Consider the following 23,360-nt stretch of genomic DNA (forward strand, 5'->3'; position numbering starts at 1 on the left):
TCCAGGTCTGAGAATAATATTGGATGCTGCAATTTTGTGACTACTGACAATCTCTCCAGGCTGTACCAGACTTTAGTGAAGGAGCCATTCCTCCTGGCTGGGTGCTCTTGTGTATAGGGCGATTTTGATTCGGGGAGCTAGAAAAATGGGAGCTGGAAAAATTCCAATAAATATATTGGAGGAGTCTCTTGTATTTCAGTAGACATTCATGGCAATTTGGAGCGAAGACAGTCAGTTCATGTCGAGAATTGGATTATTTTGTACCGTTGCTATCTATCTCTAGGTTCATTATATTGCATGTGCTTTGCATTAGGAGTTATAGTAGCTACTTGCTGTTGTAATCAGAATTATGTATGCATGCATCTCAGGTGTTTAAATGACAGCATTGTTTACTCTCATATTAGCTTCCTAGTTTGTATGCCAAGTGTTTGTGTTAATGACTATTTTCTGTAGATGCACGCTAGTTTACATGCCAAGTGTTTGTAAAAATGCTACTGGGCTGTAGGTATGCATTTTACCTCAGGAACTCATGTATTTGCATTTGAAAAAAGTAAAAACAAGTACATTTCATTCTCAGCTTATTGTTGGATCTTTTGACTTTTATTTCAAAGCATTTGCATCATTTCTACTTGATTTTAAGAGCATACACAGCAAACTGAAATTCACATCAGCAAGCGACAACTTTGCATACAAAGTGTTTGACAAAATTACAAGGACAGCAAGTGAATGGTTTTGAGTCAGATTTGGTTAGGCTCCCTCACAATTTCTCTAGCTCATGTGCTTTGAAACTGGTTTGGAGGGAAATTGATTTCAAATTGAAGAGTGGTTGCCCTAATTTCTCTTTGACTCATTATATTCACAATTTGATGTCTTGTTTTGTATGCTTGCTTTTAACAACTTAAGGTTATGTTGTTGGAATGCTTTTAGAGTTCATCTTTTCTGGTTGGATGTAATGTCACCGGTTGGATGTAATGTGACCTTTTCAATATAGGATTTAATAATAAACAATAATAATAAAAATTATAAATATAAAAGAGTAAAATTAAACATAACCATAACTAAAATTTAGTTAAGTTTAATGAATAGTCAAAGGACATAAGATGAAAAGTTGTGACTCCCTCAAACACAAGATATAAAAAGGAGAATAGAACTTCATTTGAAAGGGAGATAATTTGGGAATCAGAAGTGCAGATCTGATTGTGAAAGGTTGTGTCCCTTTCAAAGGGCAGAAATAATAATAGTTGCACTCTTTCAAAGGGTGCTAATGGTGAAAAGGTGTGTCTCTTGCCAAAGGGCATACCTGATGAAGAGTTGTGACCTATCCCTCACATCGAGAGATATAAAGGAAAGGAATCAAAAGCATCCATTGAAATCACCATCGATCATATCAGATCAGAATTGTTATTAAGTTACAGGCAGTAATATCCTTGTTCTTGGTGGTATGCATGGGAATGTGTTTAATATGTATGCTTAATATATGAAGCCTGATGATGTTCCTATTCATAATTTAATAGTTATATTAATATAGACTGCAATATGTATGGCAGTCATACTATATATATATTGCTACTATTGTCAGTATTTAAGAAGATGGGATTGAGTTGTTTCCGAGAGGGGCAGTCTAAATCCAGCCAATCGGATGATTCCCAAGATAGGGTAGGGATCAGCGTCCCATAAACCTCGAGGCCATAGCCCCAAGATAGGGTAAGGGCTTGGATCAATAAACTTTGAGGGAGCCTATTGAGTTTGGTATCCAAGCGCTTGGCAACATAGTCATCTCCTCCTTCCTTAAAACTGGAGTAGTAACAAGGATTGAACTTTGCATTAAGAATTATGGATGACATAATTAATTGTCTAATACTAGAATTAATTGTCTACTATGATGGATTGACAATTTATTCATGAATAATTGATAAATTATTTAAAACTATGGAATATCATGGATTTGATTTATGTTAAGGAAAGAGCTAAAAGTAGAGTTGTCTCCTAACCAATTTAGTTTAAGTCATAAGTATATTGAAATAAATTAATTACTGTTATAACATGCCTAAATTTAGTATGGGACATTACATTGGAGAATGAAAACCCTATACTAGATAGTTGGTTTCAGTGGTGAAAGATCCAACCTAGCTGGTTGGTGTTCAAGTTATCAAATTTTTCTGTGATTTTGGCTTGTTGGGTGGCTTTGGAGTTGAATAAAATGAAGATATATTTAGTATTTTAATGTGGATTTGTTGGTTTTGGTGTGAGTTTAGAGAAGATTAGATTCAATTTATGAGTTCTGGTGTGAATTTTCTGAGTTTTGGAAGTGCTTTTTCTGACTAGCTGAGAATCAATGATTTACTCGTAACTCTTGAAGATTGAAGGCTATCATTCTGGGTATTATTTCTTGGATTCACCATAGTTGGGTGACCTCTCTAGAGTATTCGTGGTGTATAGCAAAAAACTGATTTTTTAAGCAAAATCACCCCTACAAGGATGCCATACCATTCCTCTTGACTAGAGTTTTCAGACTGAATTTAAATTTGCATTAGCGGAGGTCTGTAATTAGTATTCTAAAGTGCCCTTGCATTGTAAGATGGTTGGCTCATGAGAAAGAACAGCTTGGAGTTGATGGGTACTTGCTCTAAATTTTCCCTGTGAAGCTGGAATGTGTTGCTGTTTGTTTTGAAGGTCTGAAAATACATTGTTTGGTCTATGAACAGGCCTGATATTAATTTCTAGAATCTTATTTCAGTTTGTTTATCCAATCTCTTTTATTTTGCAATTTGAGTTGTTATATGCTTTGATGATATGCAAAGATATTCTGTTGCAATGTTATGATATTTGTGAATGTATGCAATCATATTGTTGAATGAAAATTGAAAACAAACACTTCTACTTGTTCGTCTATTTCTATCAACAAAATAAAAAATAATCAGGGGTGGTCATTACAGACTTAGCTGATTTAGAGAGGGAGGCAGAAGTGGCAGCATATGAGGAGGCAGAAGGCAAATTTGGTCAGCCACTATAGGCAGTTTTCTCACATACACAGCTTGAAGCTCATCTTATCACTATGGATAAGGCACCTAATGAGGATATTGCAGCTCTACCATCAACTTAGCAACATCTACATGGTGGCAACAAACTTTTTTGAGCTTTAGTAGTAGACGAAATTTATGATTTATAATTTTCATTGATACCAAAACTTGATATTAATATGTATTGAGAGGTTGTACTTGTTTCGTGGTCTATGATATGCATTGAACTCAAATTTATTTAGAGGTTGCACTTGTTTCTTGGTCTGTGATATGTATTAAACTTGAACTTTGATTTATATATGATGGAAATGAGTAATATATAATTTATATGTATGTCCAAATGTTCAATATATTTACCAAGTTATTGCCAAGTTTTTCGCGAGTTTTTGCGAGTCCCAAGTTTTTAAATTTTTTTGGGCCAGCTGAGTTATTGCGGAGTTTGAGTTTTTCGACTATGGTCTCAACTATAAATTTAATGTTTCATGTTTTTTGACAGAAAAGCATTTTTTTCTTGTTTGGGACAGCAGAGTAGCCTATCTTGATAAGCACCTTTATTCTCATTACCTTAAATGTGTTTCTAGACCTTATATCTAATTAGGTCTAAACTTTATAGATAGTATTTTTTTCTCTTATTTTGTGTTGTCTCATCACATCTCATATTGCATTTTTTTTCTCAAATCACATGAAGTTGCAATAATTTGTGAACTGTACTTCAGGGTGCTAAGGAATTTTGTAGGAGAGAAAATAGTTTGCGGAAGGACACTGGTGAACGAGTCCACACTTCTGAAAATGATATCAAAAGTTCCTCATCAGGATAGTCGCAGGTTTGGTGCCATTTTAGATTGTTTAGCTTGAACAGCAAATTAAGGCTGTCTTTTCTCACTTTCATGCTAGGAGATCCCGTGGTTTAAAATTAAAGGAACTATTCAATATAACTTGTGTGTTTTGCATCCTTGAGGAATGTAAACTCCAGGAATATCAATGAGAATACTTCCTTCCCTTCTTTACGGAGAGTAGTTTCTGTACTTTAATTGTTGATCTATTCTTTTTTGCCCAAAAACCCAATTGTTAATGAGCCTATTTACATGCTTATTAAGTACAAAGTAAAAGTTATGGAATATTTTCTACTTCTTTGATAGCATTCAGATTATCTGAGCCCACGATACACAACTGCAGTTAATAATGAGATTCACTATTGAATTGCCCAATGCACAATCTCTATTAACCTACTTAATGAACTCCTTGCTCCAGACAAAATTTGATTCAACTGTTCAAAATTTGATTCAACTGATACAATGCTACATATTTCTGAGAAAATGTGAGCTGAATATTATTCTTCAATATTGAGATAAAAGTCCATGAAAATAAAAAATGCAGATTGTAGTAAACTATTTAACAAACAGCCAGAATAAATTTCTACTAGTGATAATGATTTCACAAAGTTGGGCAATTTTCAAAAAGCTCTAACTAGGGATTTGTTGATATCATGCAACACTTGCTGCACCTAGTGCAAATTACATGGTATCATATACATGGATTGGCAGCATCTATTTATTCTGTGCGAAATCATGTTAAGAACCTGGGTAGTTCCCAGATCAGAAGCATGATGGAATTGTTAAAAAGTTAAAAACTAGTTCTAGTGGACAAAAGGAAGGACTACAGTACGGAAAACAATTCATGGTTTTGCAAATCTATCATTAAGGTGTTCCATTGCACTCCAAGCAGACCCTGCATTATGTTTAAAATCTGTGAGAACCCTCATCTGGGTTTTTGTTACTTCTGATAGTTGGAAAATTATAGCTGAGAACAGAGGAAGAAATTGATGATATTTTAATAGTCATAAATATAGAATTTTATATTGTATAGTAAATTTTTGGACTATGCAACCAGCTCCTACTATTTTGTACCCAGTATGCGTGTGTGTTTGGTCCTGGTACTGGCCAGTGCAGGTTCACCCCTGGTTATGCCCAGGGTACTGCCTGGGCGCCCAAACAGTATGCAACACTATGAGGGGTCTACGATAGGTGGGACAATGATGATTTCCATTCCTATTCATGATGCATGGGTAGATTTTATTACCTGTTACTTGTTAGATTGAATTTTGTTTGAAGATGAGGGTTTTGCTGCAGAATGAAGTTGCAAGTAGGAGAATTCTGGTTTATAGCTGCTAGAGTTATATCATTATCCTCTGTGCTGATGAATTAATGGGGTAGATTTATGATTGTCCTATCTTTTCTCCTTGGTAGCTCTCTGGCTTCTCTTTATTTTTATACTCACATGCCTCCGATACCACTTTCATTTGGGATGATTGTGTTTTGTGCAATCTTTTCAAAATGGATGAATCTCTGAAATTCATTCTTGAGAAGAGATTAAAATGCACTTGAGTAACCATGGGCCGATTGGACTAAAGTAGCTTGTAATATATATAGTCATGCAGATAGGCCATCAACAGCTGTTGTGAAATGCATGCTGCCATCAAAATGGATTTGTGTTGTGGTGGTTGATTATAATGGAAGTTAATGCCAGGGAGAGGGAATATTTTTACGGCGTTAGCCTCAATTACTTTCCTCTTTGTGAACCCTAATGAAATCAACCCACAAAAAAATGAAATGGTGGATGGAACATCAAATTACTTATCAACTTTAATGCATTCACGTTTAGTGTTTTGGGCCTTTGCTATTGCCATTGTTCCTATATTTTATGTTAATGCCACTATCTTGAGAGTATCTTGATGGTGCAAGGATGAAATAATGGATTAATCTCAATGCTTCTTCCCTCGTGCATTTAAAAGAACTTGCAGCATAGATTTACCAATCCTCTTAAGGCAAATTCATGAAAAAATACATGATGAAAATGAGATTTGAGTTCTTGTGAGAAAACATAAGCAAAAAAACTGAGACACAATTAGCCACTAGTGAATGAGATTTTGTAAATATGAATATGAGGTATTTAAATATTAGATTTAATAGCAATTATGAGTATCGTTGTTATAATTTAGAATTTTGGACATATAAATATTTTTGGGGCAAAAATAAAAATTATATTACTAAAATTTTAATTACATGAACCCTAGATATTTCCAAATGGCTATCGCCATCTAAGTAAATGAGAAAAGAAGAACCCACAAAGGATCCCTACAAAATCAACCGAAGGAAGACATACAGAAGCCACAAATCTGAACAGCAAATCTCCTTGCCAATCTTGGCCTGAAAATATCAATCCTTGTTGTCCTCATAATTAGCCCGATGAAGCACTTGGAAACAATCTTGATCTAGATCTCCTAATTCTCTGCATGCCAACCACTGTCCTCCGAAGCCCATTTAGCTAAGCAATCGACAACCTATTCATTTCCCTAGGAACATGAATAAAATATATAACCTCAATTTTTCTAGCTAAACAAAGAATCTATTTAACCATCAAGGCTAACCTCCAAGAGCAATCTTGAAGGCCTTCTCTGTTCAGTAGTTTGACAAGAACCATAGAGTTAGTCTCACAAATAATCTTCTTCCAGCCTCCAACACCAGCTCTTTCTAGAATATATAGAGAATAGCCCAAGCTTTCATCAAATTGTTAGAATGAGTTCCCAAAGAGTAAAAAAAGAAAAACTGAATAGAGCCATCATTTTCTTGGCCAATGCCACCAATACCCATTGGACTTGGGTTACCCCTAGACAACCCATTCACATTGATTTTAAGGAAATCACAAAGGAGGGGGAGACCACTTACATGAATGGTCCAACTTTCTACATGTTGAGCATTAGAGATAGATCTATACCTGGAGATTGGCAATACATTTATCTATACTATGGAGGTGTGTGATGCAGGAGGAGATCCTAGTAGTGTTAAAGGAGTCTCTTGAGGGGTTGGGAGGAGGCGACATGGGAGCAGATGCCACCACACATAAGTACTATTGGCAGGAGTGTGGTGGTCAACACTGCACACAAACGCTTGTGAGTGGGTAGTAGGGTGCGACACATGCCAAAGAGCTGACAATCCACCAAAATGGGACTTTATGCCATTATTCCCCTCACAACCTGTTGTGATGTATTCATACATCGCCCCATTGCAAATGAGGACCCCCACTTTTTTTCTTTTTAGGTTAGTTGTCTTAGCTTAGCTGTTGGTAGTAGTAAGGTCTTTTGCTATTAGTCTTTCGTTTGAAGAAGTGCACTTCCTCAGGTGGCTAGGTAATGGTAGAGCCATTTCTCCCTCCTTAGGTTGGAAAGAGGTCGAGTGATGTCAATTTGAGCATAGTAGGGAAGGAAGGTCAGTTTCAGGTTGAAAGGGCAAAATTTGGCTAAGTAAATGAAGATTTTCTTTGCTCCCTCTTAGGAGTGAATGTCTTCCTTTGCTCATTCACTATTGGTCATCACAAATTGCAATGTGGAGCTTTGATCGAGCAACGAGTTTGATCTTTTAGCTTGGCCTAATGCAAAATTTGGCTAAGTACATGAAGATTTCCTTTGCTCCCTCGCAGGAGCGAATACGTCTTCCTTTGCTCCTTCATGAGAGTGAATTCACTTCTAAGGCATTCATTGAGGGCTAGTTGATGATCTTTTGTGCATAGAGACCAAAAACTAAGACATGAGTTGGTGAAACAAAGCTAGAGGGCGAATTTGAGGTCACTTCCATTGCCTTAGCAGGGTTGGGGGGGGGGGGGGGATTATTGAGTGTTGCCCGGAGAGAGGCAGTTGATAAAAGAAATCCTCCCGAGTCCTCGAAAAAAGGAGTGGGCAGCTAGGTCGATCAGCTACCAACCTACCATAGAATAGTAGGGGCCCGAGGATTTCGGGACTTGACGAATCCCCATACCCGGTTATTATCAAAGGCCCCGCTCCTCTGGTCGACGTTGCACTGCATTGACTAAGACATGAGTCGGTGAAACCAAGCTAGAGGGTGAATTTGAGGTCACTTCCATTACCTGAGTCTTGGAGCGAATACGTCTTCCTTTGCTCCCTCCTAGGATCGAAATACTCTTCCTTTGCCATTTCATGAGAGCAAATTTGCTCCTAAGGTAATGTGATGCATTTGAGTGGATGGATGGAGATAAAATAGAGGAAATCAAGCTAAGTGTTTGAATTGTAATGACTTCCATTGCTCATCATTTGAAGTGAATGTCACTTTGCATTCATGTTGGAGCGATTTCAATTGCCATCGCATTGGAGCGAATTTCTCTTCCATTGCTCCCTTCTAGGAGCGAAAGTTAACTTCCTCCATTTGCACTCAAAAAGTCCGAAATTCTTCTTTTAGTTTGATGGAGAGTGTATTGATTTAGTTAATTTTGTAATTTCATCAATTTGATTTAAAATGTCTTCTTTTCTAGGTCTGCTTGAAGAATCAAAACCGGGAGTGAGGAAGCACATTCAAGAGTACACCAAGATGGAACACAGCACAAGGCAAGCATGACATTCAAAAGAATACGGATTTCACCTGCAGGCACAATGATACCAAGAAAGATGACTGCGCAAGGACTTCAGGATGTTCAAAAGATTTCATAAAGAAGAGAGGTCATACAATCACCTCAAGATGAGATGGGCAAGTGAGGGAAGAAGCTCAAACTTGATCATCATCACACCAAGCTTTGAGCAAGTGAATAATGTTGAGTATCAAGAGATATTGCTCAATACTCATTCATGATGATGAGATATGAGGTCTACAAGTACAAATCGAGGTGGCATCCCAGTCACTACTCCACCAATCAAAGGAGGTCCTACATCAACATGTCTTGATTCAATGAACTTGACTCATCCATGAGGGCATAAACTCCAATGTACCTCCCCCCGCTTTCTATTGGTTCACATTCAACATTGAACCCAAATGTAATCTTCTCATTGGCCAGAGGGAGTTTTCTTAACAAATCCTAATTAGGGTTTTCTATCTTGTAATCTCGGCCATTTATCTCAAATCAATCCCGGCCATTCATTGTAAAATGAGCTCTCTATAAAAAGCCCAATCTCTTAATTTGTAAAGGTTAATAGAATAGCAGAGTAGTAGAGAATTAGTGAATAGGAGAAAGATAGAAATAGGAAGTCAATCATAGTTAGAAGTTAAATTAGGAGAAGGAATTGCTGTTAAGACTTGTAAAGGAAGATACTCTTTTCATTGAAGTTATGGTGAAATGTGTTATTTTAATAAGTCCCATGGTTTCTACTTCTCATTTACTTTCATGTCAATTAGATTGAATGGAGGAAATTGTTGAATGCCTTTGCGTGGAATCCATTTAATCCATACCACTAGCCTCTTGCTGATTGTAAGTGCACCTTGCGTGGTCAACTGGAATTGTATAAGCTTAACTTCAATTGTTATACATCCATTGTTTAGTTTATGTGTTAACTTGGATGGTAATCAATGTTTGATGATAATGATTTGAACATCTTTGAATTGCACCTTAATAGATTGCATTGTGCTTGTGTTAAACTGTTCGGTTTGATGGTGAGACCTTGCTCGGTAGGATTCCATCGAATCATTCACTCTTCTCTTACATTCCTAGGAGTAGCATAGTCTTCCTAAACCCTTCTCTTTTGCTCTTTTTTTATTCTCCACACAAGTGGATAGAATCAAAGTTCCAGCAATTCAAGCATTCATGTACAATGTAAGGCCCCTTGAAGAAACAACAATCACAACGATCAACAGAGCTTATCCACACGTCGTGACCCGACATATAAGAACCTTGGAGCTATCTAAAGTGATCCTTAAGCCAATCTTTAGCATTTGAGAGACTTTGTTCAAGAGAGGATAAGATACCTTGGTATTTTATTCTGTATTCGCATGTGCCTAAAAAACACATCAACACAATCGTAGGAGTTGTTTGAAAGGCGGGGTCTTGACTTTGTTGGACGACTGAAGGTGAGCCACATGCATTGGGGGAAGTACATTGTAGTGGCAACAGAGTACCTCACAAAATGGGCAGGGGCTAGAGCACTCTTGGACAATACTGCCACTAGTACAAGGTTCATCTACAAATAGATTGAAACACGGTTCAAAATTCCCATCTAGATTATAAGTGATCGGGGAGTGCATTTTGTGAATCACATCATTAAAGCCATGATGACGGAGTTCAAAATATTTCACAACCTCTCCAGCATGTACTACCCTCGGGCCAATGGCCAAGTTGAGTCCACAAACAAAGTCCTTGTTTCTATCATATGTAAGTTGTGCTATGCTGAGGAGGAAGACTGGGAAGAAAGAATCCTGACGGTGCTGTGGGTGTATTGCACCATGTACAAGGTGACGACGTGACACTCCATTCCAACTCATGTACGGATAGGAGGCGATGGTTCCGGCATAATACATGGTGCCCAACCTACAAATTGCTATGGAAAATCATCTTAGAGACGCTGAGAGTGAAGGAATGTCTTTTGAATTTCACCAAGCTGGATGAATGATGGGTGATGGTATAGCGGGCGACAGAGGTTGTCCAATGGCAACAAAAATTTTGGTAGGAAAAACGTCTTTGATGAATGAACTTTTGGCTGGGACAGTCAGTGCTGAAGTACAATGGTTGTAACAAACTCAAATCAGGAAGTTTAGAGTTCGTTGGTTGGGAACCTATAAAGTGGGGGAAGTTGGTTAGAATGGGGCCATTAAATTGGCAACACTTGAGGATAACCCCATTTGGGACCCAGTAAATGGTTCAAAACTCAAAATTTACAAGGAAAGGAAAGGACTCACCATCAAAATAAACATGTTTGGATATGCAACTCGGGGAGATTGGACGATTAGAAGGGAGGAGATCTTGGTGGAAGACTCAGTGATCAAGGAGCAACTGTACAGACAAGATGAGCTTTGGGCCGAACTTGCAACAACACTGGAGGAAAGGTTGGTAAGGAAGCAAGTGGAAGACATTGGCATATCGCGCATACACAAACATTTGACAAATGCCTATTTTTGTACACTGGTATTATGGGTTTGGCTTAGTGGATACTAGAAATGAAAGGATACTTGGCCTCAGAGTTGGATGATGAAGCCGAGAGGGAAAGAAAGGAGGAGCAAGAAGTGAAGGAAGAAGAACCATGGAGGATTTCAAAGAAGAAATTGACCTCGTAGAATATGGAGACTCTCGGGCAGCGTTTAAAGGTTGTAATCAAGGCAGAGGATTGCTTTATCACATAAATGCATTGTAGTGATACGAAACTTGCATCCAACTCACTATGGCAAGTGATCCCCACCCAGTCGAGCCACCACAAGTCAATGGAGAAGTGACGTGGTACTAGTAGTATGGAGGTTGATACATCGACGAGCGTATGAAGGCATTGGACCCGCACCTTTGGTAGACAAAATTTTTGACTTAGATTACATGGGTACATGTGAGGAGTGTTATAAGTGCTCGTTGTTCACTTGTTGGTGGCAATATGACAAAGATTAGAATGAGACCCCGGGATGAGCCTAGAGGGACAAAGAGACAAACAACCAATGGAGGCAACATGAGGGCCGAAAGGCAGAAGACGAGAGACGACAAAAGCAAAATTGGCAAGAGAAAAAGTTTCAGAAGGAAAAGTCGTCATGACATCCTGAAAATTAAAAAATTAAAAAGGAAAAGGATGAGAAAAATAAAAAGTGAAGGGACAATGGAAGTGGAGGTAAGCAAGGATTGCTCGCACTTCAAGAATTAAAAGGTAAGCATTTTTACAAGGTGCTGAAGTTTAAAAAGTTAAAGATGAAAAGAGTAAGGAGAATGGTTTTTATGAAAAAATTAATTTGTGTGGTAGAAGTGCGAAGAAGCCTAGAAAGAAAAATAAAAGAAAAGGAGTTGATGAAAAAATTAAAACGAAGGCTAAAAATAAAAGGTGGACAAAAAATAAAAATTAAAAATGCAAAGGACATCAAAAGGAGGCAATCATTTTTTATAAATTTAATAAATTGCTTAATTGCAAAACTAACCCTAACCTTAAGAGGCCATTATAAAGCAAACAAACAAGATCATTTCTTCCTTGTAGATAGGGGTGGACCAACTGTAGAAAGAAGCACAAAGAGAGTAGAGAGGGGATTGTATGAGAGAGGAGGAAGGTGCAAGCCGTACGAATGGAGGGTTTCGTTGTGCAGGAGGAGGAAGTGCAACGCGGGAAGTACACAAGTCGTGTGAGCCATATGTGTACGATATCAGCAAGCCGTACGAAGGTCAGAGGAAGAGCAACAAAAGTTGGAAGTGTATCAGCAAGGGCCAATTTCACCGTACGAGGGAGTAACTCTAAAATCCATACGCAAGTACATTGTTTGAAGAACAAAATAGAGCATTGTAGCATCAAGGCTGTGCATCGTATAGAGTGTAGGAGAGCAAAATCTATACATTGTCTAGGGAGTAGGAGGTGGCTACAAAATTGCAAATAGACTCTATGAACGAGGGGTTGGAGAGGGTTGGATCCAGACACCATACGGGATAGGACATTACCATACAGATGAAGGTATCGCAAAGTGTTGAATCTATACATCATACGAAAAAGGACATCGCTGCACGTGAATAAACCATCGTATGCATAAAAAGAGGAAGATTCAGTACGATGTGTGAAGGGGCTTGTACAAAGCTTGGAGAAGGTAGCCGTACTAGGATGGACGAATAGAGCTGTATGGAAGGTACAAATTGCACATACCATATGCACAAGAGGGAGCCGTACAAAATTGAAGCAAAGTCTGTACGTTGCAGGAGGAAAACTGTACGAAGAAGAGGGTGCACAAAATAACGCTAAACAAGAAATGTTGGAGATGTTGTATGGGGAAAGGAAGGAGTCGTACGAGTAGGGTAGGAGCAGGCCATACGACCCAATAATCAATAGCCAGTACACAAGTAGAGTCTGTACAAGAGGGGGAATTGGATGCATGACCATGGTTAAGACAAGTGTTCGCAACCTTGGTCGGGTAACAATAAGCAGCAATTATTGTAATTCCCCGACAGGTGATAAAAATGGAAAAGACAAAACAAAGTCGCCAGTTGCAACAATCATGGTGACACAAGCTGTAGTAGAGGGCAAAAGATGCGACTGGGAGTGCAAAAGAATGGCAGGGTTACATTGGAGACTCACGTTTGAGAGTCTAAGTGGCATTGAGTGTTGCACATGGTGGCAAGACAATTCAAATGCTTGTATTCAATGTACGAGAGTTTGAGCCAGTATTAAAGGCTATGGTGATGGGCTATGATCACCACATAAACAAGTTCACCATCACCTTCTAGGGATGAGGAATCACGATATCATTTTGCTCGAGTGAGTTCACGAGGGTGTTTGGGATCCCCTCGAATGGCATCGAAGTAGCCAAACCCTTCGAAAAAATGACCACACAAGAGAAGGAAAAACTACTAAGACTGGTGTGTTGAAGTGACTTGACATAGAAGCAATGGGACAATGTGTGGAACAACAACAGTAGCCAAGGGGTTAAAAAGACCTTCATTACAACGACTGAATGGAGGTGCCTCATAAATGTGGTAAAGCGTCGCCTGATAGAAGCCAATAGAGCTTCCGACATTGCCCTATGGATGATATCTAATGAATGGGCTAATTAATGGGGTAGTATTATTGAAGAGGGTTTAGAAATTCTTGAGTTTGGAGCACAAGGCATTTTACATGTCTCACCATGCCATCAACCTCTTTCTGGAGGCACTCAGAACCAAGTTTCTGCAGATAAATAGGGACACTTCTAGTCCCTTAGCCGGGTGGACCCATACAAGCTGGCCATGTTTTACCGGGTGCACTTAGACACCCTCATGAGTGGTGGTGAGCCTGCAAGGAAGAAACAACAACAAGAGTTGCAAGGAAGTATCGAGTAGAGTGACAAGCCTCGAGAAGGAGACGGTGGAGGTCTCATCCTCTGAGAGTGAGTGTGAAGGACACCTTTAGGATGGCGACCCGTGCAAGTGTGGTGCCTACAGAGGACGTGATTGTGGATGATGTGCACATTGTGGAGGATGTTCCTACATAAGATGTGCTTATGGAGGATGTGCAAGTTGCAGAGGAGGCACCGGTTGAGAATGTGCAGGATGCAATTATTCTAAAGGATGTATCTTTGTGCACATTGGGTGCTATTGGAAACTACGATGACGAGGATGACGATGAGGTGGCGACCCAGATAGATAGTGATGAGGTCAACATAGTTGGAGTGACAGTGTGTTGTGACCATTTCACACATTGCCCCATTAAAATGGGGACCCCCTCTTTTTGCTTTTGTTTTGCCTGTTCTTCTCTCTTCTTTTAGGATTTTGAGTAAGTGAGTGAGTCATCTGGACTAGGGTTAAGCCTTAGGGTTTCCTTTTGATATTTTCAAGCCGAAGTCCAGTCCAATTTTGAAAGATTATTAAGCATCCTCGCGTAGATTGCAATTTTGAAATAGGATGAGCCTGCCAGGAAGTCAAGTATGTCTCAGGAAGAGTCCAGTCAGGATTTTGAGGGCAAATTCAAGTTAGGCCTAAGTGATAGCATTTTAATGATTAAATTATACATTTTGTCTGGGCAAACTTTAACCAAATTTTAGAAGCAAGGTAACCGATTCCTGGCCTTGGAGACGACCTAACCCTGCATGATGAAGCGATCTGAGGACCTAATTTTTTGATATTTTGGCTTGAAAAAGCAAAATCGCTCCTGTCCCTCTCTCAGGGACCAGGGCGAAAGTGATATTTAGTGCATCTTGGTTATTGACTTGTTTTATTTGCTTTCTGCAGGGTCGCCAGGGGGTATGATCGAACGTGAATTGAAGATTTTGAAGATTTTGAAGACTCAAAATGACAAGTTTTTAAAGTTTAAAGCCAAATCGCTCCTATCCCTCACTGAAGGACTAGGGCAAAATGGCTTACTTAGATAGTTTTGGGCCTCATTTGATCGAACTGAAGCATCAAGGACGCAATGAAGGATGAAATGAGCATAAAGGAGTATCCAGACTTGGTTGTTGGCAATGAAAGATTGAACTTTTGGCCTAGCAAGACAAGTTCGCTCCTGTCCCTCACCCAGGGACCAGAGCGATTTTCTTCAAACACACCTTCTTGGACATTTTTTGGATTTGGGCTCTTGTTCATAGCTTGCAAAACGATGATATCTTGGACATTTTTTGGATTTGGGCTCTTGTTCATAGCTTGCAAAACGATGATATCTTTCCCAGCAAAGGAGATTTGAGATGAAAATTGTAAAGATTTGACCTTTAAGACAAAAATCGCTCGTGTCCCTCACTGAAGGACCGGAGCTTGATTTTCAGATTTGCGCTGTCCTTGCAGGACCAAGACAATTTTATGATTGGAAGAGATCAAAAAGGGCACGTTTTGTCCATTGAATATAATTTGAGTAGTCGACAGGCAAGGAAATGTACCAAGTTGCAAAAGGGGCGCTCCTGTCCCTTGCTGAAGGTCCAAGGCGATTTTCTAAAAAGTGCAATTTTCTTACAAGGACGAAGCAGTTTTGTGATTGAAACGAATGAAAGAAGGTATTTTTAGCCCGTTGAAGATAGTTTGGAAGCCTAACAAAGGACGGATGAGCTTGGATTTGCAAAATCGCCCCTGTCCCTCACTGAAGGACCGGAGCTTGAGTGCCTAAATTGCATTGTCCTCACAAGATTTAAGTGATTTCGCGATTTGAGGAGGACAAGGAAAGTATGTTTTGCTTATTGAATATAACTTGAATGGACCACAATGAAAAAAATCAACCTAAGTAACTAAAGCGCTCCTGTCCCTCACCCTAGGACCAGAGCGATTTTAAAAGGAAGCTCCTGTCCCTCACCCAGGGACCAGAGCGATTTTCTCAAGAGACAAGTTTTTGGCAAAGGATGAGCAAGTTTTATGTTTGGGATGAGTAAAGGAAGGCATAATTGCTCCATTGAAGATAATTTTGAAAGACTGCAAAACACAAGTGGAGCCTATAATGGCCAAGGCGCTCCTGTCCCTCACCCAGGGACCAAGGCGAAAAATGCATTATCAAGTCTTCCCTTCCAAATGTGGTCGAATCTAGGCCAAGGCACATGATGACGATGATATTTGGAATACTTCAAAGAAGAACAAAGTTGCAAAGACCACAAAAACTTGATGAAATTGGCTAAGGCGCTTCTGTCCCTCACCAAGGGACCAGAGCGAAATCTTCAAATTTGCCTTATTGCCTAACATTTTGGAGTGCTACTTTCTTTTGCAAGACTCAAGATGGATTAAGGAACAATGTTTTACGCCTTGAAGATATTTAGATATTGATATGATTAAGGATTTGTGCCATAGACTAGAGATCGCTCCTGTCCTTCACTGGAGGACCAGGGCGATTTCTATAGAATCAATCATTCCTTTCCAAAACCATGTCGAGGCGAGATTATGCAAAGTGAGAAATGTCTTTAGGAAGATAATCAACAAGGAATTAACCTCAAAATCAACAATTTTAAGCTCAAAAGCAAAAAATCGCTCCTGTCCTTCACTGAAGGACCAGGGCGAATATCCTTGGAAGAGCTCATTTTGTCCTAGAGAAACGAGTTAGGCATGCATGGAACAAACAAGGAAGATCATTGATTGCCCTGCAACATGAATTGGCGATTGGAAAAGACAAGGACCAAGGGCAAAAGGTGGATCGCTCCTGTCCCTCACCAAGGGACTAGGGCGAAAATGTTTTAAGATACACTCCTTCCATAGATGGAATAAATCAAACTCAAGATTCCAAGCGAAAAGGCCATTTTTGGACATCCAGGATAAGACTTTGAACGTGAAAAGCGAGAAATACAAGGCTAAAATGCATGGGCGCTCCTGTCTCTCTCCTAGGGACCAGAGCGATGTTGTTGATGTCCCAAATGTCTCCCCTGCTTAGGCGCCAATATTTTTTGAATTGCATTAAATGCTAAATCCTCTAAAACTTTGAAATATTTTTAATTAAATTTGGCATTTAATGAGTTCGCATAAGGCATTTAATAATTAATTTAGCCTTTTAAAAAATCGAAATTTTAATTGCAAAGGCATTTAAATTAATTATTATTAAATTAAATAAAAGGAGTGCGCTTGAGATGTTATTTTAATATTTTTATAAAGGTCGGCCTCCTCTTTTATTTAATTTTTATTTATTCTAGGCTTATTTTCCAAGTCGGCCTATGGGCAATTGCAATGCATGAGCGCCTATATAAGAAAGGTATTTTGGAGCATTTTAATCCATCATTCAATCATTGTTTAAATGCGATTTGGAGAAGTGCGAATTTTGATCCAAGAAGGAGTGCGAACTTTGTTGGAGGTTAGAGGTGGAGCGAATTTTTCCTCAAAGCGTTGAAGACCCAAAAGGTGGTGAAGTTGATGAAGGAGGCGCATTTGCTAGAGGACTTTGATCTTCATTTTGCCTAGCGAATTTCTTAATTTTTGCATCGTTTTTTAGAGCTAGTTCTCAAAGAGAGGTATGGCAAGATCTCCCTCGTTCAAATTTTGAAATTTTGAATTTCCAATTGCATAGTCATATTTAGGAAATGATAATTCAAAGACTTATCATGAAGTTTCCTAAATTTCAAATCTTAAATCCAGTCTATATTTCTACGTTCCAAGGTATATTGCTCATTATGAAATGTTGTGTAGGTGTCAAGATGGCGACCCCAGAGGCAGGAGCATCCACCAGTCGTCCAGCCCTCATGAAGGAAGATCAAAGGAATGAAGAAATGGAGACCAAGATCGTGTCAAAGTGGAGCAACATTGGAGATACCAACTTGGGAAACTTCAGTGTGAAGAAGTTTCGAGAGGTCCCTTATATTGGAAAGCCATCACCTGTCGCAAGGAGAATAATTGAAAGTGGCATTATCAAGGCGGCCGGCTTCCCTCCAGCAATCCAGTGCCATGAGCTAATGATCGAGTGTGCCCGCCATTACGACCCACAGTCAAGATCGATCGTGTCCAAGGAAGGAAACACTTTGGCTTATCTTTCAGAAGAGGCTATCAGTGAAGCTCTTCATCTACCAGAACATAAAGATATGATTTACAAAAGCTTGGAAGGAGCTAGATCCATGTACGAAGATGATCTAGACACTTGCTTGAGCATCATCAACAAGAATTGGTTACTCAAAAGTCGTCCTCGCCTGAGCAAGATTCCCAACACACCACATAGGATCGACTTCCAGGAGGAGTACAGAGATTTGATAACCTTACTCAATCGAGTTACAGGGGCTCCTCAAGCCTTCTATTTTGAGAAGTGGATGTTCTTCTTCATCCAAGTGATAGTTCAAGGAAAAGGAACAATTCATTGGGCTAGAATTATTAGCCATTGCTTGGATGTGCAGTTGAGAAGACTGAAGGCTACTAAATCCTTCCACATGGGCTCGTACATCATGTATGCCTTGATCAGGAGTTTTGAATATGCAGGACTACCTCACAGAGGAGTGATTGGGAGAGGACCTGGAGAAGTCAGAGTTTGTGATTCTTATGTTCATTTGCATCATCCACCAGGAAGTAACTACAAGTTAGTCAATGATACCTTCACGATGAACATCACCAGGACACTGCAAGGCGGGATTCACAATCGGATATCTCAAGAGGCACAAGAGCTTGTAAAGAGGTATGGTGCTTGGTTTATCCAATTCCAGAAGTTTACATATATTAGAGTTCATGGGTGTCCTTCACCTCCATATATGTTGCCAAGATATCCGACAGACCAGATAGTATTACTTGAGGTGACTAGGCAGTTGGCAGCTTATGCAAAGGCATTTAGACATTGGCATGGAAATGGAATTCCTGTACCTATCATACTAGGAAATTCAGTTGAGGTATGTCCTAATGCTCTAGCTTTGGATTATGCAGAAAGAGAGTTGGCCTTATATTCATTTTCATTCTTTTCATTGAGGGAGAATTTTGATCCTTATGGGTATATAGAGGAGACAGTTGGTAGAAAGTACAAGCATGAATGTCAGGTAGAGGACTTTTGGATGAATCTCTCAGATGATTTAGAAGTGAAAAGAAAGATGCATTCTAGATTGCCTTTGGATTTCATCAGGAAATGCAAAGTTTATAGAGTGGCCGATCAAGCTCAGGACAGTGGTAGGCACCTCTAGTCATCCTATGATAGAGAGGACAAGGCAGTAAAGATAGATTGGAACGAACCTGAGATTGTGGACTTAAAAACTTTGGTGGCTCCAGTTTTGTCCTGTACTCGCAGATGGGTTGATGTGCAACATCAAAAGTTGAGAGAGCAAAATATATCTATGACTTTTACTTTGGAGGAAAGATCGGCAAAAGGAGGAGCAAGCGCAAGTGAAGGCCATCCTCATCCTAGAAGCACAAGTGAAGGCCATCCTCATCCTAGAAGCACAAGCGAAGGCAATCCTCACCCCAGAAGCGTAAGTGAAGGCAATCCTCATCCTAGAGGTGCGAAGAGGAAGGAAAGACCTGAGAAAAGAGAAATAGAGCAATAAGAAATAGTTAGAAGTTTAGAGCTTTTGGAGAGAAGAAAGTTATTTTGTAGCAAGATTGAGTTTTGAAGAAAGAATTTCAAGCAATTGTTGTCTATTTTGGCTTTGAGATCAATAAAATATTGAAGTTATGGTGTTTTATTGCAATTCTTGTGGCTATCTTCATGGTTGTTTGTTTTCTTGAATCATTCTCAGTCGAAGTAGTACTTAAGTTTGAAGGACTAAGTGTTGGGCTTGATTTTGGTGAGATTCACGTTCCAAACCACTAGCTTCTTACTGATTGTAGGAACGCCTTGTGTGGTCAACTGGAGAGTACTTAAACCTTCAATCGTCATTGAGCTTTGGATATGTGCCTTTGTGGTAGTGTCTATGATCCTTGATGAATTGAAAAATCATTTGTTACCTTAGAAGATCGCATCAATTTCAGTTGGGTTGTTATTTCATGGCAATATTGAAATTGGTAGAATCTTGCCAAATCTAGCCTACATTGGGTCATTCTTAGGATTAGATTAGAATTTATCCCTTGCAAACTCTACCTTTTGATCTTTTTGAGAAACTTGTTAGTTTAGAGAAATCTTGTTCTTGCAGCTCGGAGGACGTAAGGCCCCTTGATGAAACAGCATTCACAACGACCACTGGTGCTTATCCACACGTAGAGACCCTACATAAAAGAACGTTGGAGTCACCCTGATTGATCCTTTTTTGCGACATCTTCAACAATCAGAGGCTTTATTCAAGAGAGGATAAGGTACCCTTGGGTATTTTATTCTGTGTATGATTGTGTACAAAATACACGTCAACAGAATTGGTGCTAGAAGGAGGGCCCTTGAACCACAAATCCAAAGGAACAGTACTATCCAGAAAATTTACCAAAAAAAAGAAGGAATACATTTCGAGCATGATCATGAATCACGATGGTGTTGCCACATGAAGGGTTGAATCAAGTAGTGCAACCTAACTTGCAGATAGGCGACATTCAAGAAGATATTGTTTCAGGATTGAATCACCTAGCGTGGAACGTAAGGAGAAGTGAAGCTGAGTATAACAGAGTGAGAATCATCTTGGAACAAGAAGAAGATAGGGCTGAAGAACACCGAAGAATCACAGCTAGAGAGCTTCGCAATCAAAGGAACTTATAGTAATCCCCGCAAGACAAATCTTCACGCTGGATCGCATTGGATCTTTCTCGCCCGAGAAACATCAAAGACTATTGAGGTCAACACCAGGCATCAAGAATCTGAGTGAGCTTCAGTTTACTTCAAGGTCGAAGTGAGTCAAGAGAGAAGATACTCCCAAAGAATTTGAACTAAGATTGGAGGAATCTCCTGAGTCATCACAAGCTCCGTCCCTTCAAGAACAAGTACAAGTGGCAATTCAAGCAAGTATCCAAGCAATTTCTCAACCGACAAGCCAAGCCAGTTCATCAAGTCTCTTGTCAAGTTTTCAAACTCTGAGAAAAACGATGGCACACCATGCTCCTCCTCCTCCTCCTCCTGCTCATGCACTTAATGGTGCTACTTGGCTAATCAACAATCCATCACCATTGGAATTTGCAGTTTATCATGATATGCCAAAGAATCCAGAACACTTTTGTTCCAAATTCAATGTCAGTGATTTCAATCGTACAGCAGAGGATCATATCAAGATGTTCAAGGATCATCTTTGTAACAGACAAATCGAATATGGAGATGTAGCATGTAGGCTTTTTCCTTACTCATTGGGAGAAGAGGCATACTTCTGGTTCATTCATTTGCCTATAGGGTCAATCAGGACTTGGGATGCAATGAAGGATGCATTTATTGCTAAGTTTGGTATACCAACCACGCTGGCCGAGTTGTATAGACAATTTGTTGAAATCCGAAGGAGAGAACATGAACCAATCACCTCTTTCAACAATAGGTTCCATCGCGCATACAAGATGTTACGACATCCCTACCTCATTGCTGACCCAAGGGAAATCTATTATGGAGCCCTAGATCATCTTACCGCCATGTTTGTAAGGACACATCCTATACCAAATGACCTAAATGCAGCATACGCGAAAGCTATTGAAGTCAGTAAGCACATGGGACAGAATATTACTGGGCCACTATTACATATGGGACCTGTTGCAGCACCAAATCAAATGCAAGCAGTTGGTATGGCATTGGCCAACCAAACTCCAGTTATGAATCCCATTCCACAGGCAACATATCCTAATGTGCAGCCGGCAAACCAGTTGGTACTTCATCTCGGAGTTCCACTTTCACAAGCTCCACCAGCACAACCTGTGTACCTGCAAAACGCAACCAACTCATCAAGAACACAGGATTAAAAGGATGAAATGAAAGAGTTGATTGAACAAGTCAAAAGGCTGTCAACCGAAGTAACTCATCTAAGGAATCAAAATAATCAACTCCAGAGCATGCAGAAGGTCAACCACGACCAACATACAAACAATCAAAATTTCCAAGGAAATAATAATCAGGGTTTCAGAAACAATTATCAGGGAAATAACAACCAAGGCTTCCAGAAGAGACCATGGAATACTGCTCCTAATAATGGAAACGTGGTGACGCCACTAGATAACCCATCAAATCCCCAAAATCAAGAGAGTCATCCTACCAGTAAAGTCTTTTTGGCAGAAGCGGCCCTGTCCAGTTGGTGTAGACTCCACAGTACAAACCAGCATTCTGAGTTGCAGTGTCCTGAGTTCAAAATCGTAGCTGACATTTTCTAGCAAGAGATGCGTAGTAATGATCCACTTGAAAATCCACCCACGACTGGATATGAAATGGTCCCAACTACACGGTATGATCAAGCCATGATTGTGGAAAGCTACAGATATTCACAAGAAGAAGATAGTCAGACTCAAAATGGGAGATTTCCACCAGAATCTGCTAACGGACCAATGGTACCTCCGGGTTCCCAGTTCCCACCTGCATCCGCAAATGGACCCATTGAAGACTCAGAATATTATTTTCCACCTTTGAACAACAGTGTCTTAGTTGAAGGAATAAAGGAGGCATTCCACCAGTCTTCAGGAGGTGTGAACCAAAGGGTATATCATAGAAATCAGAGAAATCAGGAACCCCTAACTACATCAGTCCCTCCAAACAATTTCTCTACTCCTCCAGATCCACAAGCCAGTAACAATCCAGAGTATCCACAACACATGCAAGGATACAGACAAAAGAATGTTGCGCCTCCCATGGGCAATGAAATAAAAAGATTGGCCACGTTGGTGTTAGAAGAACTCAAGAAAGTTAAAGTTAGTCTACCACTCTATGAGTTACTCAAGATCTTAGAAATCAAAGATGCAGTGATCAATAGCTTAAGTGAGTCTACTACAGTAAGGTCAAATGTTCAGGACTCGGCCAACAAAGCTCAAGCTACCATCAATATGACCCAAGAGGAAGCCGACAACAAAGAGCAACCTGAACAAGACGAATGCATGGTCCAGACCATAGCTTTCCCAACCAAAAAAGAAGATATGTTGGAAGATAAGGTATTACTCAAAAGGGGAGAAGCTAAGAAAACTCATCCTGCCATCAAAGAAAGTCTCACCACTGGTTAGATTCTTCCAGAAAAGGAGGTTGCCGTTAAGAAGGATGTGGTCAAGAAAGGGAAATCTCCAAACAAAACCGATCACTCAAAAGAGGAGGGCCTAGTAAAGAATGACAATCCGAAGGTCAATGAAGTGAAACATCAAGAACACAATGGAGATTCTTCAATCCTTTCCCAAGGAAAAGACGAACCCGCCCCGTTCCTGCTATCAGTCAGAATTTTTGGGAAATTACTACATAATTGCCTTTATGATTCAGGAGCTTCCAGCAATGTGATGCCCTTAGCTGTCTGTCAGAGATTAGGAATAACTCCCGCTCCTACCAAAAGAAAAGTCACTCAGCTAGACAAGACAAAAGTTCCAGTCATGGGAGAGTTGAACAATATCCACATGCAATTGGCCGCGGACCTGAGGGTTCAAAACTTCATAGACATATCAGTCGTGGATATTCCTGATTCATATGGGATGCTTCTGAGTAGAGAT

General features: G+C 39.7%; 1 protein-coding gene across 3 annotated transcripts in view; it reads left to right on the forward strand.

Annotated features, from left to right (window-relative positions):
* The window catches only part of LOC131046138 (chaperone protein dnaJ 10), a 174,577-nt gene that overhangs the window by 128,118 nt on the left and 23,099 nt on the right, over positions 1-23,360 (forward strand). Inside the window, exon 10 of one of the 3 annotated variants that reach the window (XR_009105935.2) lies at positions 2,937-3,116. The exons of 1 other annotated variant lie outside the window; for it this stretch is intronic. Coding sequence is in view for 1 of the 2 variants with exons in the window: in XM_057979802.2 (XP_057835785.2) it covers positions 3,737-3,838 (102 nt within the window). In the remaining variant the exon portion in view is untranslated. Of the gene's footprint in view, positions 1-2,936; positions 3,117-3,736; positions 3,845-23,360 lie in introns of all 3 variants that reach the window. One more of the 3 variants, XM_057979802.2, reaches the window with a different exon arrangement.

This window comes from Cryptomeria japonica, chromosome 4 (assembly GCF_030272615.1).
Source record: "Cryptomeria japonica chromosome 4, Sugi_1.0, whole genome shotgun sequence".
Classification (NCBI taxonomy): Eukaryota; Viridiplantae; Streptophyta; class Pinopsida; order Cupressales; family Cupressaceae; genus Cryptomeria; species Cryptomeria japonica.